At 56.0% G+C, this 26,266-nt stretch overlaps 10 protein-coding genes across 10 annotated transcripts; 5 read left to right on the top strand and 5 right to left on the bottom strand.

The window, feature by feature from the left end:
• Positions 1–249: 249 nt before the first annotated feature.
• Positions 250–1,905, bottom strand: F5144DRAFT_136438 (pectin lyase fold/virulence factor). The gene is made up of 3 exons (XM_066782345.1): positions 927–1,905; positions 645–819; positions 250–588 (listed from the first exon to the last, which is right to left on the bottom strand). Exons 1-3 carry the CDS (start codon positions 1,583–1,585, stop codon positions 259–261), a joined length of 1,164 nt encoding a protein of 387 aa, XP_066647074.1. The 5' UTR covers positions 1,586–1,905; the 3' UTR covers positions 250–258.
• Positions 1,906–5,240, bottom strand: F5144DRAFT_136417 (uncharacterized protein). Its single transcript, XM_066782343.1, has 2 exons — positions 4,964–5,240; positions 1,906–4,888 (listed from the first exon to the last, which is right to left on the bottom strand). Exons 1-2 carry the CDS (start codon positions 5,038–5,040, stop codon positions 2,227–2,229), a joined length of 2,739 nt encoding a protein of 912 aa, XP_066647073.1. The 5' UTR covers positions 5,041–5,240; the 3' UTR covers positions 1,906–2,226.
• A 2,486-nt stretch (positions 5,241–7,726) lies between these two features.
• Positions 7,727–8,113, top strand: F5144DRAFT_136422 (uncharacterized protein). The gene has a single exon (XM_066782344.1). It carries the CDS (start codon positions 7,836–7,838, stop codon positions 8,040–8,042), a length of 207 nt encoding a protein of 68 aa, XP_066647072.1. The 5' UTR covers positions 7,727–7,835; the 3' UTR covers positions 8,043–8,113.
• A 95-nt stretch (positions 8,114–8,208) lies between these two features.
• Positions 8,209–10,500, top strand: F5144DRAFT_136401 (tRNA synthetases class I (M)-domain-containing protein). The gene is made up of 3 exons (XM_066782342.1): positions 8,209–8,573; positions 8,640–9,937; positions 9,997–10,500. Exons 1-3 carry the CDS (start codon positions 8,315–8,317, stop codon positions 10,378–10,380), a joined length of 1,941 nt encoding a protein of 646 aa, XP_066647071.1. The 5' UTR covers positions 8,209–8,314; the 3' UTR covers positions 10,381–10,500.
• F5144DRAFT_136373 (GNAT domain-containing protein) lies at positions 10,501–11,649 on the top strand. The gene is made up of 4 exons (XM_066782340.1): positions 10,501–10,554; positions 10,626–10,713; positions 10,782–10,861; positions 10,944–11,649. Exons 2-4 carry the CDS (start codon positions 10,692–10,694, stop codon positions 11,607–11,609), a joined length of 768 nt encoding a protein of 255 aa, XP_066647070.1. The 5' UTR covers positions 10,501–10,554; positions 10,626–10,691; the 3' UTR covers positions 11,610–11,649.
• Positions 11,650–13,068, bottom strand: F5144DRAFT_136382 (tryptophan synthase beta subunit-like PLP-dependent enzyme). The gene is made up of 2 exons (XM_066782341.1): positions 12,679–13,068; positions 11,650–12,611 (listed from the first exon to the last, which is right to left on the bottom strand). Exons 1-2 carry the CDS (start codon positions 12,816–12,818, stop codon positions 11,690–11,692), a joined length of 1,062 nt encoding a protein of 353 aa, XP_066647069.1. The 5' UTR covers positions 12,819–13,068; the 3' UTR covers positions 11,650–11,689.
• A 2,353-nt stretch (positions 13,069–15,421) lies between these two features.
• On the top strand, positions 15,422–17,617 carry F5144DRAFT_528037 (uncharacterized protein; the record flags this gene model as incomplete). The annotated part of the gene is made up of 2 exons (XM_066786872.1): positions 15,422–15,850; positions 15,929–17,617. The coding sequence occupies 2 exons, from the start codon at positions 15,422–15,424 to the stop codon at positions 17,615–17,617; spliced, it is 2,118 nt and encodes a 705-aa protein (XP_066647068.1).
• Positions 17,618–17,788: 171 nt separating this feature from the next.
• On the bottom strand, positions 17,789–19,748 carry F5144DRAFT_136331 (DNA polymerase alpha/epsilon subunit B-domain-containing protein). The gene is made up of 4 exons (XM_066782339.1): positions 19,622–19,748; positions 19,249–19,558; positions 18,269–19,184; positions 17,789–18,177 (listed from the first exon to the last, which is right to left on the bottom strand). The coding sequence occupies exons 1-4, from the start codon at positions 19,669–19,671 to the stop codon at positions 17,960–17,962; spliced, it is 1,494 nt and encodes a 497-aa protein (XP_066647067.1). The 5' UTR covers positions 19,672–19,748; the 3' UTR covers positions 17,789–17,959.
• Positions 19,749–19,873: 125 nt separating this feature from the next.
• Positions 19,874–21,511, top strand: F5144DRAFT_619012 (ribosome biogenesis protein YTM1; the record flags this gene model as incomplete). Its single annotated transcript, XM_066791954.1, has 1 exon — positions 19,874–21,511. Exon 1 carries the CDS (start codon positions 20,051–20,053, stop codon positions 21,506–21,508), a length of 1,458 nt encoding a protein of 485 aa, XP_066647066.1. The 5' UTR covers positions 19,874–20,050.
• A 156-nt stretch (positions 21,512–21,667) lies between these two features.
• F5144DRAFT_619011 (uncharacterized protein) lies at positions 21,668–25,629 on the bottom strand (the record flags this gene model as incomplete). Its single annotated transcript, XM_066791953.1, has 11 exons — positions 21,668–21,919; positions 21,986–22,338; positions 22,391–23,308; positions 23,394–23,448; positions 23,518–23,667; positions 23,996–24,111; positions 24,412–24,445; positions 24,512–24,602; positions 24,650–24,653; positions 25,252–25,443; positions 25,521–25,629. The coding sequence occupies 11 exons, from the start codon at positions 25,627–25,629 to the stop codon at positions 21,896–21,898; spliced, it is 2,046 nt and encodes a 681-aa protein (XP_066647065.1). The 3' UTR covers positions 21,668–21,895.
• Positions 25,630–26,266: the final 637 nt, after the last annotated feature.

Genomic DNA, 26,266 nt, shown 5'->3' with positions numbered 1-26,266 from the left:
CCGGACACGACCCGGTGCATTGCAGCCCCATGCTCGCCTGGTTCTTGATATTCGAACACAGGACCTTGGCGGTGCCGCCATTCTTGGGCTTGATATCGATGTTCTCGAAATGGAACCCATCGCACGGCGTCGACGCGCTGCAGTGGATCCCCACGGCGACATTGTACCTGCTCGTGCCTGTGATGTTCTGCCAGCGGACGTCGCTAATCTTGAGGCGCGAGGAGTCGCAGTTCTGGTATGAGTCTGTCACGGGGCTGGTTAGTCCTGAGAGCAGGGGAACGGCAAGCTGAGAGGGGGGTGGGGGGAGGACGGACAGATGCACGAGGTTACGTAAATGGGCTGGTTGACGTCCTCAAATTGCATGTTGCGGAAGGTGATGTTGCGGACGTAGCCAGTGCCGGGGTACGTCTTGATCCAGCCGACGTTGCTCGAGTGGGTAGCCTTGATGTCCTCAAAAAGGACATTCTCAACATAGTCAGGCTGGTTGGCGTTTGAACCGACGCTGCCGATGGTCATGACGCCGGACTCGTGGCAGGTCACATTGCGGACATGGATGTTGGTGCTGTTGCCCTTGACGCCGATGCAGTCCTGGGAAGGTCAGTCCAAGATGCAGAAACCAGGGGCAACTCAGGGGCTCGACTCACATCGCCACACTTGACTGTCCAGTTCTCGATAAAGACATCTTTCGAGTTCCAGGTATTCGTCCCGTCGGTATTCTGGGAGCTCCGGCCGTTCTTCGAGTACGTTTCCATGTCGAGGTTCGTCATGGTCACGTTCTGCGAATGCGCAACAAAGGTATGCCAGAACTGCGACATCCGCCTATCAACACGGTTAGTAGCTACCTCCCTGGTCCTCCCCTGAGCCTATCCCCATAAGAAAATAGGGAAACACAATAAAAAGGGAAGGGGAAAAACAAGGAAACCCACCAAGTAATCCCATCAATCAACACATTCGTCCCATGCCACACCGTCAACGAAATCGGCCTCCCATTATAATTACTAGCCCCATTCGCCAGATCAATCCACGTCTGGCCATTCCCATCAAACAGCGCCTTCCCAAACCCCCTAATCGCGATATCCCTCCCCCCCACGCGCCAGGCCGTCTGGCGACCGGCGTAGGTAACACCAAAACTGGCCTGGCGCCAGTAGGAAATATTATCATCGCTCCAGATCAGCTTGCCGTGGATCTCCACCGAAACGTTGCGCAGGTCCGACGTGTCCATCACCTGCCGGATGTAGTACGTGCCCTCGCGCAGGATGATCGTGCCGTCCTTGCCGCACTGTGTGAAGGCGGACATGATCTGGGGGGTGTCGTCGGGCTTGTTCTGCCGTGGCGTGAGGGGCGCGTCGGCGAGGAGCTCGCTGCTCCCTCGGGGCTGGGGCGAGCCCGGTTCAGCGCGCGGGTAGTGAACCTCGCTGTCCCAATCACGCTCCTCCGGGGGTACGGTGCCGAGGCCGCGGACGGCGATGGCGGCCGGGGTTTCGGAGATAGGAGTGACAATGCATGTTGAGCCCTCCTTGACCATGGCGGTCGAGGCAGGGAGGATGACGGTGCTTAGCACCAGGAGCAGGGCGGTGGACCACATACTGAATTCCTTGTTTGGAGATGATGGTCTATAGCCTTACGACGGCCGAGTCCGCCTTGGCTTCTTGTAGTGAAGCATCTCGGAGGTAGAGATACGGGGGGACGTCCTACACATCGGGTTGTCGACTCAGCGCGCCATGTGCTTCCGATAGGTGGGTATATTTTGCCCGTCCTGCATTTGCAGAGGCTCCCAACGGCCGGTATCCGGGGAATGGGGGATGATATTGATTTGGGGGGGTTATTGATTGTGGTAGCCTCTAGAGACTCCTGTTTGGTCCTCTGAGTTGGAGTGACCTCCGGCTGATTTCCAACACCACCCTCCGAGGTGACGTTTAACCATAGCCGGACGAAGCTAGGATACGACGGCCGGAGAATTTCACGCTTTAATTTGGCATTTGATGCTTGTTGTAGCGGGTGTCTGAAATTAGAACAGAAATGCCGCCGCGTGTGCCCATGTTTAGCAAATCGGATGAATGAGAATCTCATATTTCCCATTCGATGTCGTGCTTCTTCATAGCGTGACTTGAAATACAGTTATTCCGGTGCGTGGTATCACAAACATAACTAAACCGCTGCCCCTGTGGCGCCCAAGCACGCTTCCCGTACACATACCGATCGAACTTTACTAATCCCTCACCAACGTCACTCAACATCCTTGAATCGCCTTGCTAGGGCTGCGAGCTCATCCTGCACCCCCGGATCGTCCTGGCTTTCCCTCTGTAGCTCACTGTATCTCGCCCTAACCTCGGCCAGGGTCTGCAGCCTATTGAGGACGCACGAGGTGAGGAACTCAAAATCATCATACTTGCAGGCCTCGAGAAAGACGCGGCGCATGCGGTCGCTGTACAGCTGGCACGCGGCAAGTGGCTTCGTCTGCCTGTACTTGTAGAAATTTCGCGGCATCTCGCTGCTGTTGTCCTCGTCTTCGATCATCGGCCAGACCACGGCATTGAAGCACTCCTCGCACACGGTGAACTCGGGTACCCGCTCCATGACGTGCCACTTGTAGTTCGAAATCGGGGTGTTGCGCAGGCACTCGTCGTGGATCGAGATTTCCCGGACACGGTCGACAAGCTCCATAAGATCCGGGGCAGTCCTACGGGTGAGTGCTTTATCCGACGTCGTCTTCATCTCTTCGAAATAATCGAAGAAGCGTTTCCGCTCCGGCACATAGTGAAGCTCGCAGATTTTGTGCGTGGCCTCATGTGAGCTTAGGGGCACAAAGATGCCTGCGAGGTTTGGTAGGAGCACTTCAATCATCTTGGTACACCCCAGACAGACATTGAATCTCGGGATAGGCCGCCTAGAGTTGGGCGCCATCATGCTATACCAGACGCGCGATGCGGGCTTGCTCCCCGCGCAGGCCTGTGTCCGCGCTGCGACGGATGCTATCCCTTGCAGCAGACGAAGGTCGGGGAAGTCGTGTTTCAGCGTCAATAGATAAGCGATGCGATACCACGGCGAGGCGCCAAAGTCGCAAGAGATGAGCTGCTCTCCGGTACGGATAGGAGCCGGGACAAACATGTGCTGGAATTCTGTGTTGGCAAACAATACTCGGTAGCAGCCGGGGCAAATCTCGAAATTGTCGGCCCTCTTCAGGGTAAGAAACTGTTCACTGCCCGGTTTGTTCCGAGCCAGGGTGGGATATTTCCATTGGCAGTCGGGGAGTTGGGCAAGAGCGTGGCTCGTCACGTCATCATCGGCAGCGCCTTGTTCGGCGGAGCGCCCGGGTTGCCAATACAGCGTCGGCGATTGCACATCCGAGGATTCCTGCCGAGCAAGGGTCGCTACTGCCGCTGGCAAAGGCCTGTCCAGAGTAGCAGCCCGAGGAAGCGTGCCGGACACTGGAGGTGGCAGCGTAGTAGAACCATTGGCTGAGCCGACGCTTGCATCCCGAGAGTGCACTCCTGGTTGGGCTACTTTGACTTGGGCGGGGCGTCGGGATGGAGAGGCGCTGACAGCGGGAGACGGCGACATGGAGCGCTCGCCAGCCTTCCTACTTTTATCAGTTGGGAAAGTTGCGCTCCGCGGGCTTGGTTGGGGCCCTTCATCTAAAAACGGAGCTGCTAGTGACGAAACGGCTGCAAGCCTGGCGGCTGACCGTCGGCCTTCATCCGGTTCCAATGTCGGCCGGGTTGAATAGAGGCGTTCGGCACGATTGGGGCGCCGCTCCTTATAGCTGTCGTCACTTGAGTACCCGTCGCGATCACGATTTGAAGAGCGAGGCTGGCGTTTGCGGGTCGGTGATCCAGGCATCACTCTCGCGCCGCGGGGATGAGGTGGGGAGTTGCTGTTCCGGGTCCTTCTCGGCGGGGACATGTCCCTCCGCGGCTTTTCTGCCATAAAGTCATCGCCCGGTGCCATGAAGGCAAGAATATCATCATCATTGTAGTAACCGGATGGTTGTTGGGAGAATGGTTTCGACCACCCACCGTCCTGGGTCGGCACATTTGTAGTGGAGGAGGCCCGTCGATGAGCACCTGGGCTCACAGAGTATCTGGATGAGTGATGCGGCCGCTTTCCATCCGCCACTTCAACCTCGGCATCCCTCCTGGTTGAGGGGCTACGGCCGGATCTCGGCCCCGCGTCTGATCTGACATCCGAGTACGCTCGATCACGTCTTCTAGAGCTCTTGCTTTTAACCGCAGCAGGTGATAAAAAGTCGTTGTCGGATGGTCTTGCGCTAGACCTGTCGCGAGATGAAGAGTATCCTTGAGCCTCTTGGTGCACGAGGGGTTTCTCCCGATCACGGCGGCTGCTTGAACGCCGAATAGATGGTTCTTCCGGGTGGAGGTCGGTTGTGAGGCGCGGTAGATCTTGGTGGCTCTTCCGCTTCACAATTTCGGGCCTCCCTTTGCGTGAGCCCGGACGTTCATCAAATCCTGGGGGGTTCTCCTTCGGTGAATCCCGTTTTCGCCTCTCCTCGTTCCCGCTCTCCCCACTCTCCGCATCTTTTTCAGAAGGTACAATGACGTATTTACGGCAGGTGTTCGCATCGTATCGGGCCTGAGTAGTCTTCGGGGCATCTTCCCCAGCAGCGCCCGGAACAATCACAAATCGACGCTCGGGGTTGTGCTCGTGTACCGGGAGTAGAATTGGCTGCTGATCGATGTCGCCGCGGTGCTTGGGCCCTTCGTCGGATGAGTCCGACACAACCGAACTAAGGTGTTCTTTTGCCAACGATTCGTCTTCATCCTCGACGCAGGGTGGCGGTGGCCGTTTTATGCGAGTTGTCGATCCTGCTGTCCTGGGGATACCGATATTTGGTTTGGACGGTTCGTACGCCCGACGTTGTGAATCGTAACTGTGACCATATTGTTGTCAGCAAAAGGCGGGCGAGCGAGCCAAGCTCTACACAACAGCTCGACCAGCGACTTACGGGTGGGGGCTCCTCGAGCGCGCGGTCCTCCACGACCCCGTCTCCAGGAGCGTCTCAATAGCATCCCATTCAACCATCCTTGTTGGTAACGTTGGTCATTTCTAGTGTAGGACTATTCTGTTTTGCTGTCGAGGAGATACGGATGCTGCGCGGGCGGGGTGGAACCCAGGGCCTGTAATGTAGGTAATCACTTGATCGGGGTCGATTCTTTTCAACTTAATCGTGATTTTTAGTTAAGGTAGCCCTTGCTTCCAAGAGCTATGTGTGGTTTGTGGCTTGGCGCCTTGCGAATCAGAGTGCGTCCACGGGTGTTTAGAATCGAAGAGGTTGAGAACTTGGAGCTAGCGCGCAAGGGCTCGACTGTGGGAAGAAGGACGGTGTTGGGCCAGGAACTGGGGCTGCGAGGGCTCCCAACCAAGCGTAGAAGTGAAGGTGGGGTGGGGCTGGATTTGTTCAGCAAACGAAACGGCCGCTAAAATGGGCCAGACCGAGAGACCAATTGGTTGCAGCCCGTTTTGCAACTGTTTGATTCAGCTATGTTGTAAGACGGCATGGCAAGTTTGGAAGAGACAAGGTTCATGGTTAATATATGGATTGCGAGTTGTTGCACGACGGGTCTTTGAATTGCCTCCAACTACCCGGTTGGGTGTTCGCAACATTGATGGTTGGGCGGGCATCTCCCCGGCAACTTCCCGTCTGTCCCTTCTGTCTCTCGCACAGACCGTAGGTACCAGGAACTACCCCACATTCTGTTTCCCCAATATTCGGAGCATCCATGGAATTCCTGGCGTTGTCCGTTCCTGACGGGCCCAGAACCGAGGAATCGGGGCGGTGCTTTCTCTGAGAAGCAATCTAAGGATTATATCCAACCATAAGTCGATGCGGATGCCAGAAAGTCTGCAAGAGGGGTTGCTGTCCTGCAGCTCACCTTCCCCCACCCTGCGCTTGCGGCGGGCCCCGAGACCGAGCCTTGTGGCTGGACCCTCTCGACCCTGACAGGCTTTCACCGTGGCTGACCGCGGCCGGCCTGTCCCGCAACCAATCAAGTTTCGTAGAGAATGGCGTTTGCGGGCCCCTGCAGTTGGTTCATCTGCCAGAGGTCCGTTTCACGAGCTGAGACGAGGCCGACATTTGTGCCAATTGAATGTTTCTGTTGCTCCATCGTGCTCTCATTCTCTACAGCCCTTTCTCCCGTGGAGCTCGCTATGAAGCAATGTGTACCTATGTTTTGAATGAGGACCCGTCTCAAACTTCGAACAGGGTTGGCTGGTAATATCGACGTCATCTCAGTGGGGAAACTCAGCCCTGTGAGCCTAAACCGATCTGGGCAATTTTGATGCATCTTTTTACGTGACCACATCTTTTAACCGCCCGATTGCCAAGCCCAAACCCAAACTTCGTCCCATCCATGCACTGCACGACAAGACAAGGATTGATAGGAAACCATACTGCATTGTTTGAGGCCGCTCCAGTTGCATTTCTCTTGGAACCCCTGGTAGGCTTGTTGTTGACCCCATGGGCAAAAAGCTGAACTCCAAGTGTAGGTGCTGACGAAAACTTCGCCTGGACGAAAAAGAAACCCATTCCGAAGCCCAAGGTCGACTTTTACTCGGTTTCTTTCACTCGATTTTTTTGTTCGGTTTCACCTACTCCTTTCCTTTTTTTTCTTTTTTTTCTTTTCCTGATTTCTTGCTGCTTCTTCGAGTTCAGCTTTTTGGTGGCCAGAGAGTGCTGTTGTCGGCTGTTCCACCGTGATCCAGAAAGTTCTCTGTTAACAACGCTGTCTCGAGATACCCATTTAATTCGTGGCAATTAGGTGGCCTGGGGGGACACGGCAGGTGAAGGCAACGGGCGACCCAACCTCCATGGCACGGTGGGTTGCGTAGCCCCCAAGCCCCAAACATGCCGGTTTCTTGATATGGTTCCCTCCTCCACGGGCCAAAGCCGATGAGACCCCCCCCTCATATCACTGCCCACTCTGCCACGCATACTTAGGCATATGTACCCTCGTCTTCTCCCCCTGCGCAGGGTGAAGCCTCCGAAACTACGTGCCGTGTTCCCTCGAGCTCCTCAACGGACGTTTCCACGCACTAAGATTCCATCCATCTTTCGGAGTCGGTCTCCCAGATGAGCCATGTGAGGCCTCTTCTGACCGACCTCCTTTGCGACGAGGCATATACATGTCAGCCCGTGCGGGTGCGGGGTCTGTTCCGTATTCAGCCCGTATACATGCAGGATAGCGAGGCAAGAGGAAAGAAACTACCATGGCCGTCGCCTCTTCCCGCATAAGTATTGGAAACGCCAGAAAGGCATACGTGCGTGTTGTGTGGGTACTACCACGGGACGGCGGTCATGGGGCACGGGAGACAAGGCTGCATGTCACTCCTAAGCCGAGAGTGATAGATCACTTCTATATCTTGCAAGGCAGCATGGTTTAATCTTTATTGATTAGCCAGCCGCACTTGATTCATGTCAGGCAACCCTGTTGTGAGTCCTGGAGACGGGAAGGCAACGGCGGGACGCTGTCAAAATTCCGAGTTTGGGCAGTTTACTATGCTGTTCCAGGTTAACAGGCACGCAGACAGGCACGCCCATCGAGGGGAGTGGAAGGTCAGGTTCAGGCTGCTCTTTCATCTGATCCCTTCCACCATTTGAAGCTCTGTGGCCTGGAGCTGCCTGAGCAGGGTATATGTATTAGATCCCGCACTCACACCGTCACCGCCTCCTCCCAATTGAAGTTAAACATCGGTTTAGCTCAGCGGTATTGGGAGGAGGACCGGTTGGACACCAATCGAAAGAGGACCGGTTCGACTCCCCCTCGCGGCGCAAAACCTTCGGGTTTCGTAACCGTCAACCTCCATTTGACCGGCAAATGGGGCTTGACGGCGAGCTTTTTACACTTCATTTGGTGCTTCATTTTTTACTGGTAACCATCTATCTATGGTCAAATCCTAGCTACCTAGTTCGTTGTTCTTTTTACTTCAACATTGATGTTTTATTCATTACTTTATTTGTATTTAATATCTACTCTTTCTCGTTATGGGCAGGAAAGAGCCAACCCCGAGTGGATGTACATTAAAAATTACAAGTTGAAGCTCGGTCCTCAATCGCAAGTACGCTCAGGCACATAAATATAAGCCAAAATAAAACCCAAATCTGGTGATGTTTTTCTTGGTGTTGTTGCTCGGCATCAGCTCGCCCGAGGAGATTCATTAAATGCATGACCCCGTTTATACATTGCTCGAAGCGACCCCGTCACATTGACCCACCAAAACTTTCTCGAGCCAAGCAATAAAACCATCTTGTTGAGAGAGCTTTAGCTCTAACGGGTTGTTGCTGGAGTAATTGGCAATGGAGTTTGCAAGGGCAGCGTCCGCCCGCGGGCTGCTCAGATGGCAGTCGCCATTGACCCGACCGAGAAGTTGGGTATGCCACCCATACCGGAGCCATGTCGCCGCCGTCATGTCCCGGCGTTTCTTGTCGGAAGCACCATCACCTCCAGCACCACCTGTAACACCTGCAACGCCTACAACACCCGCGACATCTGCACCACCTACACCAGCAGATAAGCCTTTCTATGTCACGACGCCCATCTTCTACGTCAATGCCGGTATGTTCTTCTTACCGCCTTGCCGCCGATCCGTCCACAGCTGCGATGGTGGTCAATGCTGACCAGTCCGGTTGGTAGAGCCGCACATCGGACACATGTATTCGATGGTGCTGGCCGACGTGTTCAAGAGATGGCAGACCCTGATCGGCAAAAAGGCCTTCTTTGTCACCGGCACTGACGAGCACGGCATGAAGGTGCAGCAGGCCGCCGCCCTCGCCGACAAGGAGCCCAAGCAGCTCTGCGACGAGAACGCCGAGAAATTCGAGGAGCTGGCGCGGATGGCCCGCATCGACTACGACCGCTTCATGCGCACCACCGACCGCGACCATGTCCAGGCTGTCGAGCACTTTTGGTTCCTGCTACGGGAAAAGGGGCTCATTTACGAGACCAAGCACGAGGGCTGGTACAGCGTGGGCGACGAGTGCTTCTACCCGGAGTCGCAGGTCGTCAAGCACCAGGAGCCCTTCACGGGCGCTGTGTACATGGCCTCGGTCGAGACCAAGAACAAGGTGGAGTGGGTCGAGGAGAAGAACTATTGCTTCCGCATGACGGAGCTCAAGGACAGGCTCCTAGACTTCTACGAGAAGAACCCCGGGTGGATCGAGCCGGCATCCCGCATGAACGAGGTTGCCGAATGGGTCAAGAACCACTTTGAAGATCTTTCCATCTCCCGCCCGGTCCAGCGGTTAAGCTGGGGGATTCGGGTCCCCGACGACCCTTCCCAGACCATCTACGTCTGGGTTGACGCTTTGATCAACTACATCACCGCAGCCGGTTTCCCCGACTGGACTCCCGGGGAGTCGCACAAGGGTGGCTGGCCTGCCGATGTCCACGTTATCGGCAAGGATATCTTGCGTTTCCATTGCGTATACTGGCCTGCGCTGCTCATGGCCCTAGATATCCCGCTGCCAAAGAAAGTACTGGTCCATTCGCACTGGACACTGAACAACAAGAAAATGTCCAAGTCGGTTGGTAACGTAGTCAATCCTCTGTACGCTATGAACCGATGGGGGGTCGACGCAACACGCTACTATCTCCTGGCTCAAGGTGGAATCGTCGACGATGCGAACTACGCCAACGACCATCTTGTGATTAAGTACAAGAAGTATCTCCAAGGGGGCCTTGGCAACCTGCTCGGACGTCTCACGAGACCCAAGGCGTGGAACGTACGAGACATCGTGACGCGCTCGGCTCCCAACCATGACGCTGATGTCATGATGGACTCGTTCATGTCCAAGGAAATAAGACTGGACCTACACGCAGTTGAGCAAATGTTGGAGGGCGCTGCGCTTACCGTTGCCTCCCGAATGGAGAAGCACGAGCCTAAAGAGGCCATCCGCAAGATCTTTAGGATTATCACCACTGTGAGTCAGGCCTGGTCCAGTTTTTCAGCTGGTAAGCGCCGTCGCTAATAATCTTTTAGTTGAACGAGGTACTGTCGCGGAGAGAACCGTGGGCATTGGTCAAATCAGAAAAACCGGCAGACCACGCAATGGCAGACAAGGTTTTGTTCCTGGTAGCCGAAGGCTTGCGCATCTCAGGCATCCTTTTACAGTCATTTCTGCCCGATAAGGCTGCCCAATTGCTTGACACCCTAGGCGTCGCCCGGGATAAGCGGACGTTTGCCCATGCCGTCCCGCGGTGTGACATGGATTATGGAGTCCCGATGGTGGACCCCGGAAGCGGCCGCGCTGATGGCCTCTTTCCTCCTGTGGTTGAGGACATGGATGTCGAATTTCCCGGGTCTTCTAAGAGCAGGCAGAAAGCGAAGAAGAGCAAGCGCCCGGAGGTGCAATCGGAAGAATAGGGGGTTACTCGGCGTGTCTCCGAACGCGGATTTGTAGGTGTGTACGACTAAATGGCGTGTTGTACATGATACTGGCTCGAGACTTGAGATATCTGTCACCACCATCCTGTACAACAATAGAGACGAATATACGGTTCAAAACAACGGTGGGAAGACACAACGGTGACGGTCTCCGTGAGTGGGCCAATCCTCAATTGCAGCATAACCCCGATAGAAAAACAATTCTAAAAGCACAACAAAAACAGCTCACTTGAAACCCTCATCGAGACATCAATGTGAAAGACGATAAAGCCCAAAATCGATCCAGAAAAATGAGACTAAACGAGTCCACCGGCATGTCAACTACTCCATAACCGGGAATAAACTCAAAAAAAACTAACTCCAACCCCCTCACGCCGCAGCTATCTCGACGACCCGAGCGCTGCTCGTGCCCTACGACAGCCGCCATGTCCCAACCTACCACGCCTGGATGGAGGACCCCGTATGACACCACCCCCCCTATCCCAACCATCCACCTACCTACCTTCATCCCAACACACTCAAAACTAACCCCACCCACCCAGGCCATCCAAGAAGCCACCGCCTCCGAACCTCTCACCCTCGAAGAAGAGTACGAGAACCAGGCGTCGTGGCGCGCCTCGCACGACAAGCTGACCTTTATCGTCTGCGAGCCCCTCACATCACCCGGCAGCGACACCCCCACCATCCCCGCCGGCGGGCCGGACAGCCCCGCGCGGATGGTGGGTGACGTCAACCTGTTCCTATACCCCTACGAAGACGAGGGCGAGGGCGAGGGCGACGATGACGACGGGGACTTCCCCTCCGCGACGCCCGACTACTGCGTCGGGGAAGTGGACATCATGATTGCGGGCGCGCAGCACCGCGGCAAGGGGCTGGGCCGGGCGGTGGTGCAGGGCTTTTTGCAGTATGTGGCGCGCCACCGGGCGGGCATCACGCGGGAGTATGCCGAGGACAAGGACATGGCGGCGGCGGTGCCGGGGCTGAAGCTGCTGATGGCGAAGATTGATGAGGGGAATGAGAAGAGTTTGGCGTTGTTTAGGAGTTTGGGGTTTAGGCAGGAGGGGGAGGTTAATTACTTTGGGGAGGTGAAGCTGGTGCTTCGGGATTTGGACATGTTGGCAGAGGAGGTTCCGGAGGGGTACGCAGAGCTGGTCTATTCGAGGGAGCAAAGCCAAAACGGCGAAAATCATCAACAGCAACAACAATAACAACAATAAACCCAGTTTTTTCGTGAAAAGCAACGCCATATCGCCCGATCCATCCCATCTCGTCCATCCCATCCATCCTATTACTCTATCCCATACGTCGCCTTATACTTGGTGAGGATCTCCGCGCTAGTGTGGGACCCCCCGCACACCACCAACACCACATTCCTGCTCGCCCACTCTTCATCCGTCAACCCCTTGCCCAGCTGCCGCCTCAGCTCACCATTATACGCCGTAGCAATCGTCGCACCGCAGGCCACCTCGATGAGGATGCGCGCATCGTCCAGAAAACGCACGCACGCCAGCGCAGCCTCCTTGTCCGTAACCGTCGAGCAGACCATGCCCTCGGGCCCGACCTTCTGGAACCACTCCCACGTCTTCTCCGACACGCGGCGGGCGCCCAGGCTCGTGGCGATGGAGGTGATCCCCGGCAGCGTGACCATCTCGCCGGCCTGCACGCTGGCGTACAGGCTCTCGGCCCCGACCGTCTCCATCGCGAGCACTTTGGTGGTACCGCTACCACCAAGCCGCTTCGCGTTGCGCTCCAGCCCCTCCATGACACCATTCAACAACCCGCCCCCGCCCACATTACACACCACAGCATCCAACCCACCGCGACCAGAGAACCTACCACCGACAGGGCCAAAGTCCAGCGCGATTTCGTCGACCAGGGTGGCGGCGCCGGCCCAGATATCCGGGTGGTCGAAGGGGGGCACGTAGACCTTGCGCATGCCGTCCTGGGGCGTGAGGAGCGTCTCGCGCAGGAAGGCGTCGGCCTCGGCCCAGCTGGCGCCCGTCTGGATGACCTCGACGCCCAGCTCGCGCAGCTTGGTGACCATGAACTCCGAGGTGGAGGTCGGGACGACGATGGTCGCGGGTCGGTTGAGGGTGATGGCGGTTGTTGCGCAGGCGAGGCCCGCGTTGCCGCCGGAGGAGCAGTAGAAGTGCAGTTGTTCATCCGGGAGGGTGGTGGAGGAGGCTGTGAGCATCATGTTGCCGATTCCGCTAGGGTTTGGGTTAGTGCCGTGCTGAGGGTGATGAGGTGGTGTTGTGTATGGTGGTGCGTGCTTACCGAGACTTGAAGGAGCCGGATGGTTGGGTGTTCTCGAGCTTGAGGAAGATATTGCACCCTGCCGCTCGCGAGAGGGGCGGCGAGGAGATGAGGGGCGTCTCGACCCATGGCTTGGGCGGCTCGGGGGAGAAGGAGCCCATTGTGCTGGTGATTGATGGGATGGGTAGTATCTAGTGATGGTTTGGTAGTGGTGTTGAGTTCTGGGTATTGGTGATTGCTTGCCAAGACTGCGTGTAAGTCGCGAGATGGCTAGAACGTCAATCGGCCAACGGTCTACGCCGACTCTTATATCAATGCCGGGAACCGGGACGATCAGGAACCTGTGAACTTGATCGGCATGCAAAAGGCCACCTCGTTGGCCGTACCACTGGCTTCCGTTTGCTTCCGCTCACTGCCGCTCGAGTGGCGGTATCTAGTACGGCCAGGTACCTGATGATCCCTACTCCTCGCCTTCCACGAATGCCGAGACGTTACCCAAGAATTACAAAACGCAAACCCAGACGTTGGTCTGGTGATGTCGACTATTACTTGAAAGAAACCAGGACTTCCACACCCATGCTCCAGTTGGAGAACAACGCTGGCATTTATCCCTGCATCGAGACCCAGCGGAGCGCCACACATCAATGTCTCCTACTCGCCCATGGTCGCCTCATCCGGAAGGTCGGTTTGCCAAGAGGAGTTGCTGCATGCGAGATTTAGGGCGTGGCCGGATCGGGGGATTTTACTTGGTGGAGTCTGGGCCGACGATAAACGACGGTATCTTTCCGGGGGGGCCGAAAACCGGAGAAAGGCGCGTTCCCGCCCTTCGGTCCACACCGACTCCAGTATTCCGGGGTACTCTTGTATTCCGTGCATGAAGCTCCGGGAAGTTCCTTATTGGGCTGGGGGCCGATGCCGAGCCGACGAGGCGCACGATGCTAGCCGTTTGTTGTGCTATCGAGGCCCAGTTCGTCCTTTGTCATGGGCACATGACCTAGGGACATGGGATGCGACAAAGTCTAGAACACGCCCGCTGGTACGAACCCCTTGATATTGATGAATATGAATCAGATCGCAGGGCATAACTCGTGATGACAACACGTTTATTGGGGCACGAGGACATGTTTGCTGGCGAGGTCGGGTTGTTGGCAAAAATGTAGCGGGCGGACACTGGAATTGGATCTTCATTCACCGTAATCCGCGTGGCGGCCATCCAGGGGTAAAACATGACTCGGGCCTCTGTCCCCAATGGTCCAGCCAATTCTAGTTATTCGAGGATTGTCAACCGTTTCCTGTCGCTCTTGGGCTTCTTTGGGAGTTTATTATCCGGTTGGCTTCGGGTCTCGTTTCTTTCCCAACGGATTAGCAACAAGTCATCCTGGCTCGGTATCAAGAAGCAGTGGCCGTATCCGGGAATGCCAACTCACTGGCCGTGGCAAGACAGATCAGGTCAAGGGGGGCAGACAAGGTCTCACGTCTCTGCCTTGGGGTATCTTAAGCTGTCCTTGACAAGTGCCTACATGTAGTTGAGAAGCCTTTGGCGACAATAGGATGTGCTTCGCTATGTTGCGATCTTTGCCCATGGCGGAAGCGTTGGCGGAAATGGGAGAGTGCGAGATTAAACCATAGTTGTAACATGTCGGGCGACGTTGTCTTTTTTATAGTTTCGATTTCGACAGCAGTAATACAAAATCGAAAAATGTTTGAGCATTCGTACACTACTGCCGTAAGGTGGGTTGGGTTGCCTTCGTAAGATAGGTCTATATTAGGAGGAAGCTTCCAAATTGCTTCAGAATGGTCTCGGTTTCGAGTTGTGGCTTCCCTCCGAACCTGACTTACACGGCACCTGGCAGCCTAAGGAAGGCACAACAAGCTTTGTCCTTTCCCTTGGATAGTTTCCAGGTTTACATTCACCCAGCACAGTGCCAATGAATCTCAATTTTCTACTTCATAGGAAACTTGCTGTGCCCAAAATTTAATTCAGGTGCAGAGGTATTCTGCTTTCCATCATCACCTGGTTGCCCACTTGGGAACAAGACACCCCTAGGTGAAATACTGCCTTCACTACATTCACCACATCCTGCATGGTTGCACTGGTTTTTCTCAACAGCTTGCGATCTCTAGTCTTTTAACTGTCCTACTTCATATATTTACCTAGAATCTAGGTGCATAGCAAGGAGATTCATCCATCAGTTCTCAAGTCAAGTTGGTTGAGAATTCCTTCCCGCACCTTCCCGGCGCACCTCAAGCACAGTGGGTGCATTGAGCTCACTACATACACCAAGGCAATTTGGTTTGTTCTTTCTTTTAAGTTCTTTACATTCTCACATTTTCAAAACTTGCCCATCCCACAAAAAGTTCGTTTTTTTGATCTTTTTCGCACGGCCCTCTCAACATCCTCCCAGGCGAGTTGCCTGGAGTAAGGACATACACCAGATCTCTATTTCACACTCACAGCAACTTTTCCTTTCTTCCAATTGCTCTTTACCTAGCGAGGTAAGTAGAAAACAACCAGCACTTTCAAGATCTTTGATGCTGCCATTGCTGGTTTCTGGCCGCATCAAGGCCATCCACCCGGAGAGGTTAAGGCCTGGTTTCAAGAAAGACTCTTGTTGACATGCCCTTTCATTCATAGATGCATCTCTTCTTCTACTGAAAGCAGTGGCATGCCCTCGTTGCAGATAAAGGGATGACCCAGCGAATCGACAATTCGCAGTGGAATCGCGATACAGGCCAGCTTGGCTTTTATCACTCTACTCCCAGGATGGCAACTCAACCCAACCCATTCCATGCCGCCCTCGGTGGTGCCAACCATCTCACTCTGGCCGAGCTTGAAGCTGCTACCATTGGCTCCAATGGCTTCAGGATGCTCCAGAGACAGGTTGCTCAACCTCGCTCCGAGTTCTCAAAAGTCTCAGCATGGCTCTCAGATCAGGGTGCGCACATGGGCGACGAGTATTTCGTCGAGGTAGATGAGCCCAAGACGCCTCGGTCAAACCGACATAACCCCATATTTATTCCCGATGATGACTCGGAGCCGGCGGTCCAGCCGCCTGGCGGCGCTGCACGTGTTGATACGGCCGCCGCGAGGACACCCCGCGGGGTGCCACCGTACACTCCCCCTTCGTCTCGGCATATTTCATCCAAAAGACGCAAGCACAAAGTGTCCGAGCTGGACGAGAACATCGAGGACGTTATCGTCGTTCAGACACCTTCCAGCACCCCGACACGCCGCAAGCGCAAAGTGATCGAGCTGGACGAGGACATCGAGGACGTTATTGTCGTTCAGACACCTTCCAGCACCCCGACACGCCGCAAGCGCAAAGTGATCGAGCTGGACGAGGACATCGAGGACGTTATTGTCGTTCAGCCACCTTCCAGCACCCCGACACGCCGCCCGCGCCCGACGCCTGTTATTGACTTGACCCAGGCCGATCGCCCGAAGCGTACGAGGTCCTTTATGGGGAATAGGGATGACGATGTCATAATCGTCGATCCTCCGGCCCCTACGGTGCGTCGTGAGTTGCAGGCATTCCTCCGTAGAGAGGAGGGCGGCTCCAATATACCCCCTGGGGAGCGGTCGAGACCGATGCATACGGAACCGGCTGCTGAAGTTGAAGGGATGCCGCGCGAGTCAACTGCGCCCGAAGCAAACGCCAACGAGACATTGGCCTTGATCCAGAGTGTTGAGGCAGTGACCCATTTCTTCACTTTGGCAACAGAGACCCGGGACAAGATTTATCGTCACCTGCTGGTTTCACCGAGACCTATTCACGTCCGGCATCTTTGGACAGATGTGGCCCGCCGCTCTATCCGCCGCGGGGGGCGTGGTGACGGCATAGAGGGTACCAATATCGACATTGGGATTCTGACCGTGTGCCACCGCGCCGCGGATGAGGGTACTCGCATCCTCTATTCGGAGAACACCTTTCTCTACCAGTTGCGAGATCCGGAGGTCGTCGAAGTTGTAACCGGGGGCGGCCGGCGAAGCAAGCGTGTCGCCAATCGCAGGGAGCAAGAGAACCGCAGCATCAATCTCGCCAAGTACGGCAATCTCATCCGGCACATGGCCATCGAGCTGGAGTCGAACCGCACAGCCACTTCATACGAGAAGCTCATGAGCGCCGCGCTCGAAACCCTCGCCCCCAACGGCGCAGAGTCTCTTCCGTCTCCGCCTCGTCCGCTCTGCAGCTCTATCCACCTGCACACGTTGACCATCACCATCTCGCCGCTGTTTGAGCCCAGCCATCGCATCATCCGCGTCCCGGGAAACCATGACACAGTCATCCGCGAGGGCCGCTTCCTCAGCATGGTGAGCTTCTTCAGCCGGGGCGCGCCGGTGCTCAAGGCTCTGCAGCGCCTCAACGTCGAATTCCTGCGCATCAACGTGCACGTCAACTCAGACCTCGGCGCCAACGGTCTCGGCGCAGCCAACTCCTGGCTGGACCCCGCCGGGGATGACACCGACGATTCGGACGACGACTCGCACGACGGGTCGGACCCCTCCTCCCACAACGCCCAGCAGCCCAAGAAACGCCACCTCGAGACAACCATCGACCTGCGCTACCTGCCCCGGCACATGGAGACGCTCCGGCGGGAGCCCGGCCCCGCGGGCCGCCTCTGGGAGAACGATGTGCTGATGCAGGAGAAGCTGCGCCAGAAGGGCGCCGCCGCCGAGAACGCCCTGGCCTACCTGCGCCGCCACATCGAAGACGCCTGCCTCCGGCCGGAATTTGCCATGCGCGGCATCTGGGAGGATCATGGGGCTGCTGAGCAGAGGCGTCGCGAGGAGCGGGCGAAGGAGGACGCGCGGTTCGATGCCGATGCGTATGATGATGCTGCGGACGAGGAGGGCGGGGAGGAGGATAGTGAGGATGAGGATCGCGCTGCGCGGCGGACCAAGTCGCTGATTATCTCGATTGATCGGGTTGGCGAGCAGCTGCGGGCGTATCGCGCTTGAGGGGGAGGGGTGATTAACACGGGCTTTGCTGGACGGAGTTTGGGGGTCGATCATGATGATTTTTTTTGGGGCGTCAAGGATGGATTCTTCGGGAAAGACATTCTGAGCATTTGCGATGACATTTTTCGTTGGCGCTGATTGCGCAACGGGTGATACACGGGGATTTCCCACCGAGATATCAGGGACACATTCGGGAAGATCTTCGCTGAAGGCAGGTAGATATCGGCGGCAGCTTGCTTAGCCGGGCGAACCATCTTGACCATCTTGCCCCAGGGCATCGGCTCGCCCTACATTAACATTCTTTTTTTGTTTTTATTCCTTTCTTTTAGCTAGACCCGAAAATCAAGCCGTGATTTTCACCTTTGACACGTCCAGCGTCTCGGTGTCTATCAACACGATCTCCTTGGTTGCTGCGAACGAGGGGATCAGGACCAGCCGCACCATCTGCCCCTGCGGACTCTCGATGATCTTGGTCCCGAACTCGGGCTGGCAGCCCACGAAGTAGAGGTGGGGGCAGTCCTTCATGACGAAGGGCTCATCGTCTTGGAAGGGGTATGACCCTGTTTGTTTGCCGTTAGCACATGTTCTCTCTCTCTACCACTCGACGGGAGATGTGATAGTGGGTGGGTGAGTAGAGCTTGAAAAACTTACACAGAGTATCCGGCGCCGTCGGCGCGCTGCACCGCCACCGACACATGGCCTCCATCATGCCCAGCCTGTCCTCGCTATCCACATACTTGCAGATGTCGTCCAGGTTCTGCCCGCCCGTGCCCAGCACCCGCCACCCCTCCACCTCGCCCTCCCACGGGTTGGTGACGGAGTCGAACCACCCCGGTTGCTCCGACGCCCCCGGTGTAGCCGTGTACGTGCGCGCGTTGGGGAATATGGCCGGGTGGATCGGCTGCTGCGGGTAGCTGACGTTGGCCGGGTCCTGCGCGCCCGGGAGGAGGGTGATGGGGAGGGTTGGGAGCAGGGAGGAGAGGAAGGTGTCGAGGAGCTGGGAGGGGAGCGGGTTGTACGAGGACGAGTCATAGCCGTACTTTTTGAGCACTTTCTTGTCGGTGGCGGGGTCGTGTTCGGAGGGTTTGGCGATGGAGTTGCCGGCGATGATCAGGCGGGAGATTTGGGAGAGCTCGGCTTGCGCGGCGGGGTCGAGCGCTTCGCCGAGGAGGAACTCGAGGAGGAGATTGAGCTCCATGGCGTAGGAGGTGTCGGTGCCTGAGAACTCAAGGCCGGAGACGATGGCGATCTTTTTGGAGGGTTGGGGACGTGAGGAGTCGGCCATTTCGACATCCTCGTCTTTGACTTTTGGTCTCTTGGGGGCTTTGGAAAGAGACCAGCGGTCTGGCTGTGGAGGGAGGTCGGCGAACTTAAGGTCAATAACCTCGAACTGGCCGTCGGAGTTCTCCGTGCCCATGACTGCGATAATACAGCCCGTGACAAGGAAGTAATCCTTGAGCACGCTTCCAACTAGAGGTACCCGACCAGAGTCGTCCTCGAGCATGATTGACTCCGCCCCAACCCCGTCGTAGTAGTGGTCGGTTGTGATAGGGGCGGAAATCCAGCGCTGATTGAAGTTAATGACCTTGGTCTAACCTCCCTCCTCCCCTCACCCGAGACATGGCACTCACATCTTTGGATACATCTTCTAGCACGCTGGGTTTAAGCGGCATTTCCATGTAAACGGTGCCAACAACCCAACATAACTGGCCCTGGCGCACATCCAAGACACGGTCCACCTTGGTCGCGGTCTCGCCGCCCAATATAGTATCCTGCCATGCCACGGTAGCAACCTCTTCTACGGCAGGTCTGATTTTTGTGAGACGAAGGAAGTATATATCGGCAAACTGCTGTTTGTATTGCCGGTCATTCGGAAGAGAGAAGTTGCCAAGGGATTTGTAGTTGGATTCAGGTCGCTCGAGACTCGCAGTCGGTGTATCGCTACAGAACAAATAAGTTAGTAACAAGTAACTGGTTTTATGTTTCTCTAAGTGTGAACCTTACGAAGGCTTCTGAAGCAGACCTGTGCCTGCAATCTCGTCGAGGGTCACCATTGTCACGGTCAGCGATCTTGGAATCCGGCACAGTAATGGGGTTCTTAGTTGCAAGTCAAGACGCGCTTAGTGAAGCTTGACGCGGTATTCTCACACCCTTGTAACTAGTTAGCAATTAACGGGCCGCATCTGGCAGGTGCCCCGCTGTGCCTGCCCGCTAACCGGGGTGCGATAAGATCGTGGGGTTGCTTATCGGGCCTGAACTTTTGTTGCAGGGACAAAAAAATCTCGAGATCTGGTCGACCCCTGCGACTGGTAAAGAAGACGGCCCGTGGAACCAATTGTGGAAAACAAAAAGGAAAGGAAATAAAAAGAAAACTTGCCTTGAACCTAATACCACCACCTCTCTTAATCGAAAACACAACAATTAGAAACGGCAATGGACGAGCCAATGGTAGACGCCTCCGGGGCGCAGGTCAAAGTCACCTTCACCACCACCGAGGCCGATCTCCAACTTCCCGAGTCTAAGCGACAGCTCCTCGTGCCTGCAGACATCCGCCGCTATGGCCTTTCTCGTGTGCTCAATTCCGAGTCGATGCTCGACACCGGGTCCATCCCCTTCGACTTCCTCGTTAACGGCAGCTTCCTCCGAACCAGCCTCGAAGACTACCTCACCAACAACGGCCTCTCGCTCGAATCCAACCTTACCCTACAATACGTTCGCAGCTTAATACCTCCGGTGTACGAAGCCAGCTTCGAGCACGACGATTGGGTCAGCGCCGTCGATGTGCTCTCCGCGAGCTCGCCCTCAGGTCGTTGGTCTGGCGATAGTTTCCAGCGCGGCCAGGACAGGATCCTCTCCGCTTCGTTCGACGGCCTGTTGAGGATATGGAATGCCTCCGGTCAGGTCATTGCGACCTCTCCTTCAGGTAGCCATGGTGGACACACAGCCAGCATAAAAGCGGCGAAATTCCTCACCAACACCCAGCTCGCGTCCGCTGGCATGGACCGGACGGTGCGGGTATGGAAGTACACCGAGAGCGACCACTTCTCCGGCGATCTCAAGCCAACCCTCGAACTGTACGGCCACACCGGCTCAATCGACTCGCTCGAAGTCGACGGCGCCTCCAAGCGCATCCTGACAGCCTCCGCCGACGGTGCGATCGGGTTCTGGAGCACCTCCAAGGCGTCGGCCCCCGAAGCGGACAGCTCGCTCCTCCCCAACGCGCATACCTCCAAGCGCCGCAAGGTCACCACCTCAGTCACCGCCGCCCAGCGCGGCCCCCTCTCGCTCATGCCCATCCACTCAGCCCCCGCCAGCGCCGCCGTCTTCGACCCGCGCGACCGCACGGTCGCCTACTCCGCCTCGCAAGACCACACCCTCCGCACCATCGACCTGACCACCAGCACGGTCGTGACCACGCACTCGACCACCCACCCGCTCCTCTCCCTCTGCGCCCTGCCCCGCGGCAACAACTCCTCCCCTCTACTCGCCGCCGGCACAGCGGCGCGGCACATCACGCTCGTCGACCCGCGGGCGAGCGCGGCGACGACATCGGTGATGACGCTGCGCGGGCACGCCAACAAGCCCGTGGCGCTGTGCGCGTCGCCCCGCAACGAGTACGCCCTCGTCTCCGCCGCCCACGACGGCACCTGCCGCGTGTGGGATCTGCGCAGCGTGCGCCCGGCCACGCAGGAGGAGGGCGGGTTGGGGAGTGTCAGTGAGGCGGTGTATGTTATTGAGAGGGAGGGTAAGGGGGCTAAGAAGAGTGTGGCTGTGGCTGGGGAGGGGTGCAAGGTGTTTGGGGTGGTGTGGGATGCGGAGTTGGGGATTGTGAGTGGTGGCGAGGATAAAAGGGTGCAGATTAACGCGGGGAGGGATGTTGTTGCTGAGTAAGGGGGTTGGTTGGGGGGTGGGGAGTGGGAGTGTTGATGTAAAAGATGGGGAGGTTATACCCAGATAGTGAATGGATAGATTGGGATTAAGTCGACTAGTGCTGTCGCTGATGTGTGTGTTGGTGCATGGATCACTCAGAGGACATTAACACCGGAACAAATGCATTGGTGACTCGTGTGATCTATTATCCTAATCGTTCTGAGCTTTGTTACATGTGCTTTCCTCATATACGCAGCACTCTTACCGTCTCCCAAGACTGGTTATCTACCTATGTCAAGTACAAATGCCTCCGGTATGCTCGACCCTGAACCTTGCATCTAGTCCCATGTGACAAAAGGAAAAATGAACAACTGCATACGGGTAGGTTTACTCCCGCCCGGTTCGCAACTACATTCGACGGCCGTCGCGTGGCTGCCCCTTAACCTAGCTTTAGCTAGTACTCGAGGGTTCTGCCGCCTGCCGTAGTTGGCTTCTAACTAGCTGGGCCGACGATTCAAAATCGAGGGTCGCTTTCGCAACAGGCGTTTTTCGCCTGGTGGCTTTCGGTTTCGGCGAGGGTTTGCTGACCACGCTGGTTTGGTCGGCTGCCGGGGCGCTTTCGAGGGCTACTTGAGCCTCCACCACTGTTTGGACCTCGAGGACGGGGTCCTCTTCAACAACGACGGCCTCGGTGACGACCTTCTGTTTTTTTGCGGCAGCCGGGGCGATGAATGGGATGGGGAGGTTGAGTTCGGCATGGTGAGGGATATCAGGAACTGGATCAAGCTTTTGCCGGCGATGGTTGAGGATGGCGTAGAGGTGGACGCCTGCGTAGACGTCGGACGAGGAGTCTGCGGTTTTGTTGGTTAGCTACTGCTTCCGCTGGGACGGGAGGAAGCTTACAAATAATCTGAGACAAGTTTAAGTACTTGGTCCAGTCGCCTGTACGAACGTCGCCTTTGTACATGGGAAGACCAAGGTATTCATTGACCTGCGTGCTCAGGGAAACCAGCTTCTTATTGATTTTCTTATGCTCCCCGCTCTCAGAGTACTTGACAAGCCTGTAGAGGTGGCTCAGTTCGAACTGGCCACGGGTCTCGATTTGTAGGTAGTTTGACAAGCGTGTGCAGTCCCCCTTGATCGAAACACCAACCTTGGTGATGGCAGGATTCTGCATGAATTCTTTCAGGGCCGGTGTGGCGAACTCGTCGTTTTTGGGAAAGACGGCGACATGGAAGAGTCCAATTCGAGTTGGAGAGGCGAGTTGGATGAGGGAGACGTTCTGCCTGGCACTCGCGTATTTACTTGCATAGGCCATCCATTCCAAGTCAAAGCCAACGACCTTCTCGTCCTTGAAATATTGTTTGATGACCCGCTCCGTAGTCTGCGCGCTTCTGCAGTAATGAACTTTGACCTTGGAATCGAGTGCGCCGTTCTCCCCCGGGCCTTGGTACAACCTGTAGGTCCAAAACGATTCAGCGGATCCCTCGGGTGCCCTTCTCGCTGCTTGGAAGACTTGGTGAGGGATCTTGTAATCCAGAGGGGTAAAAGGGACAGCGACATCGGGTATGTCCTCCTGTTTGGGCTTCGCCGCGATATCAGCCGCATCACCCTTTTGTCCCTCCGTAGCAACCCCTTCCGTAGCGGTGGCGCTCGAAGTGGCGGTGGTGGTAGTAGTGATGCGAGCAGCCGTCGGAATAGCTGTAACACTATCCAACACGGCTTCGGGCCTCTGGGCAGCAGAGAGCTCTCCAAACACATCGGTGGTGGACACGATAGCTGGCAAAGCAACCGAACTTCCCTCGGAAGCAGCAGCAGCCGCTGCCGGGGCGCTGTGGTGCCTTACTGGAGGCAAAGGGCGATAGGTCGCATTGCTGCCAGTGGAGAACACGATGCCGCGACTAACATGCCAAACGTGGTGTGCAGTTTTTCGGGAACTCATTTTCACATGAGTCCGACGCCTTGCGGGTAAAATTAGGACTTGTACCTAACCGAAAACTAAGGGCGGTGTGTGGTTGGGGGTTACTTACAGTCGGTTCTGTGACGGCGATGAAGAGGATAGAAAGCGACGGTGTGAACGACATTGGAAACGTTCCACGACGACGCCAGCACGACTCGCTCCTCGAAAACGTGAAAATCTCATTGGCCTTGCGAAAGACGACGAACGGACGGCGCCATGGCTGCACAATGTCATGACATGGGCAACAAACTGACTTTAAGTATCTCTGGAGTTCAGAGGTAGTGGCGGAGTGAGTGCAGGCTGGCAGGCAGACTGGCAGGCTTGCAGATTGGCAGGCAGACGCGCGCCAACAGCAGTGATGGAACGCGAGACAAAGGCTCTTTTGCTGAAAACGGCTGTCGTTGGTTGTTAGAGTTGGCGCTTAACCAATTAGCTGATTATGCATTTATCGCGATGCTTGCTTTGTGTGACCAAGAAATGGTGTATGATTCGTATGGTAAATACACAATACCCATCGCATCCCCACTACAGCTCGCTGCTCAGTCGACGCTGCGACCTGCAGGCCCTTGAAATACATCAGAAGCCACTAAAACAGCCGCCAACACCAGATACCCAGACAAGACATCATGGCTTCTCAACTCCTTCCCCTCGGTATGTGAAACAGCTATACAAATGAGAGAAGCCCAATCCCAGATGACCGCTAATCACATAAAACGCCCCAGAACTCATCGACAAATGCGTCGGATCCCGCATTTGGGTGGTCATGAAGGGTGACAAAGGTAAACCAACCTCCCTTCCCCATTCCAGTTCCCCCCTCCCATCCGAAAATAGGAACCCAGAAACGGATATACTAACACTCCCACAGAGTTCGCCGGCACCCTAGTAGGGTTCGACGACTACGTCAGTACGTCCAACCTCTCCTCCCTTGTCCCAGTGGTCCCTCATCCAGTATGCATCTCATAACCTAACTTAACCCTCCCCTCCCCGTAGACATGGTTCTAGAAGACGTCACCGAGTTGTAAGCAGGACACCCACCTCCAACACGGCTTCTGAGATACATGAACTGATATTTTTGCAGCGACTACTCGGGCAACCACACCAAACTCAAGAAGATCCTGCTGAACGGGAACAACATCTGCATGGTGAGCAGCACCCCTGTCCGCTGTGGTTTTTTCTTTCTTTCTTGGCCTGCCTTCTCTAACATACCTTGTGCTGGTAGTTAATCCCGGGAGGTGAAGGGCCGACGGGTATAGCCGCGTCATGAGGAGGGAGGATGCTTGGTTTGGCTGGGGGCGGGTTGGGTTGTTTGAAAGCTAGTTAGTTGGGCTTTTCTAGACTAGAGGGAGGACGAAACAATTTATGTCCGGGTCTAAACCAACAACCATTTGGCAACCGGTTAGATCCAGCCTTTTTATGCCCCGAGCCACCATCTGAGCAATTACATGGTAGGAATTACCCACGCCGTGGCAGCCCAAGCACAAACATAGCACTAATGGCGCTGTGACAACCCACAACTCACATCACACTCACATCATCATCTGCCCCAAATATGTCGGTGACAAAAGCACCCACGTAGTTGTATGCCCTGGCCTAGTAGTAACGAAAAGGCTACCTAACGCCGACCCATAAGCCCAACCCCAGCCCCGTCAACCGAGAACGCCGCCCATAAAGCAACTTCCATCCGACGGTATGGTGGGTGTAAAAGACCCGAAAAGTCACCGTCCCTTTTTCATCCTCTAGAAGCCATTCTGACCCGACGGGCCAGCAGCCGAGGCACCAGCGCCGGCACCGCCAGGGGCGCCACCGGGCGGGTTGCCGCCGGCGTTCTCGCCCTGGTCGGCGTACTGGCGCAGGGCAAGCTCCTTCTGGAACTCGCGGCCGAGCTGACCGTACATGGCGACCAGCTGCTTGCAGACGGTCATGAGGGCCTCACGCGGAGTGATCGTGCCGTCAGTCTGCACGCGTAGCTGAACCTCAGGGACGTTAGGGTGGCCGACTGGAGTGGTGCGGGGTTAGCAACTGGGGTTGATTGCGATTTGGGTGTGTGTGTGTTTGTTGTGATGGGAATCTTACTCTTGTAGGCTGCCATCATGACGTGAGGTGCCATCTTAAGGTAGACGCTGAGCAGATTGCCGAGAGTATGGTCTTCCTTCAGCAGCAGAAAGTCCGAACAGTTGGACATTCCTAGAAAGTGATTAGATTGCGGTGCCAGTGGTGGGATATGTCGATTGCGAAAACCTACCACTCACGACCGTCTCGGTAATCTTCTTCTCGCCGTCAGCGAGAACGAAGAGTTCGAATCTAAAATCGGGCCTGGTTAGCAAACATCCAACTGGTGAGGCAAAAACGATCGCTAGTACAGGAATCCCAACCCGTGCTGGAGGTTATTGTCATGCTTAAAGTTTGTCGAAGCCATCTTGATATCTTGATGAAGATCGAGTTGCTTTGATAGATCCCAGTTGCTGAAGCCCGTCGAGTTGATGCCACTCGACTTTTGTGTCGAAACTGAGGATGAGGGGTTTCGAAAGAGTAATTAAATCGATCGCTCAACAAACAAGTTGAAGAGTGCAGGGCCGGTTGCCCTAAATGGTGGGCATGGGCCGCCCATCGCCCGCTGCTTGATGGGACGCGGGTCCTTCGGTGCAGACTATGACATCGTGCACTGTGCCGGCGATGAACGGCTTGCTGGGGAAAGTGCGGCTGCCTGAGGGCCACACTGAAGCCAAAGCCTTCCCCGTCCATCCCCCTCCATCTCTCTTGCTGCCATGTCGGTCGACTCACGACAGGTCCAGGGCTCGACTTCCTCCCCAAACCCCATT

Source organism: Chaetomium tenue, assembly GCF_020726465.1.
Source record: "Chaetomium tenue strain MPI-SDFR-AT-0079 chromosome Unknown F5144scaffold_2, whole genome shotgun sequence".
Taxonomy (NCBI): domain Eukaryota; kingdom Fungi; phylum Ascomycota; class Sordariomycetes; order Sordariales; family Chaetomiaceae; genus Chaetomium; species Chaetomium tenue.
This window is presented reverse-complemented; position numbering and strand designations above follow the sequence as displayed.

Excerpts from the sequence above, each read along its gene's own strand:
- F5144DRAFT_136438 (XM_066782345.1), bottom strand. The coding sequence starts at position 1,585 with ATGTGGTCCACCGCCCTGCTCCTGGTGCTAAGCACCGTCATCCTCCCT. Across the intron at positions 820-926 it reads TTGATTGATGGGATTACTTG|GCGGATGTCGCAGTTCTGGC; the intron begins GTGGGTTTCCTT and ends CCGTGTTGATAG. Across the intron at positions 589-644 it reads GGACAGTCAAGTGTGGCGAT|GACTGCATCGGCGTCAAGGG; the intron begins GTGAGTCGAGCC and ends TGACCTTCCCAG.
- F5144DRAFT_136417 (XM_066782343.1), bottom strand. The coding sequence starts at position 5,040 with ATGGTTGAATGGGATGCTATTGAGACGCTCCTGGAGACGGGGTCGTGG. Across the intron at positions 4,889-4,963 it reads CGCTCGAGGAGCCCCCACCC|TTACGATTCACAACGTCGGG; the intron begins GTAAGTCGCTGG and ends ATATGGTCACAG.
- F5144DRAFT_136422 (XM_066782344.1), top strand. The coding sequence starts at position 7,836 with ATGGGGCTTGACGGCGAGCTTTTTACACTTCATTTGGTGCTTCATTTT.
- F5144DRAFT_136401 (XM_066782342.1), top strand. The coding sequence starts at position 8,315 with ATGGAGTTTGCAAGGGCAGCGTCCGCCCGCGGGCTGCTCAGATGGCAG. Across the intron at positions 8,574-8,639 it reads CATCTTCTACGTCAATGCCG|TCCGGTTGGTAGAGCCGCAC; the intron begins GTATGTTCTTCT and ends AATGCTGACCAG. Across the intron at positions 9,938-9,996 it reads TCTTTAGGATTATCACCACT|TTGAACGAGGTACTGTCGCG; the intron begins GTGAGTCAGGCC and ends ATAATCTTTTAG.
- F5144DRAFT_136373 (XM_066782340.1), top strand. The coding sequence starts at position 10,692 with ATGAGACTAAACGAGTCCACCG. Across the intron at positions 10,714-10,781 it reads GAGACTAAACGAGTCCACCG|CTATCTCGACGACCCGAGCG; the intron begins GCATGTCAACTA and ends CTCACGCCGCAG. Across the intron at positions 10,862-10,943 it reads ACGCCTGGATGGAGGACCCC|GCCATCCAAGAAGCCACCGC; the intron begins GTATGACACCAC and ends CCACCCACCCAG.
- F5144DRAFT_136382 (XM_066782341.1), bottom strand. The coding sequence starts at position 12,818 with ATGGGCTCCTTCTCCCCCGAGCCGCCCAAGCCATGGGTCGAGACGCCC. Across the intron at positions 12,612-12,678 it reads TCCGGCTCCTTCAAGTCTCG|CGGAATCGGCAACATGATGC; the intron begins GTAAGCACGCAC and ends CCCAAACCCTAG.
- F5144DRAFT_136331 (XM_066782339.1), bottom strand. The coding sequence starts at position 19,671 with ATGGTGACCCTCGACGAGATTGCAGGCACAGGTCTGCTTCAGAAGCCT. Across the intron at positions 19,559-19,621 it reads GGTCTGCTTCAGAAGCCTTC|CGATACACCGACTGCGAGTC; the intron begins GTAAGGTTCACA and ends TTTGTTCTGTAG. Across the intron at positions 19,185-19,248 it reads TAGAAGATGTATCCAAAGAT|CGCTGGATTTCCGCCCCTAT; the intron begins GTGAGTGCCATG and ends AACTTCAATCAG.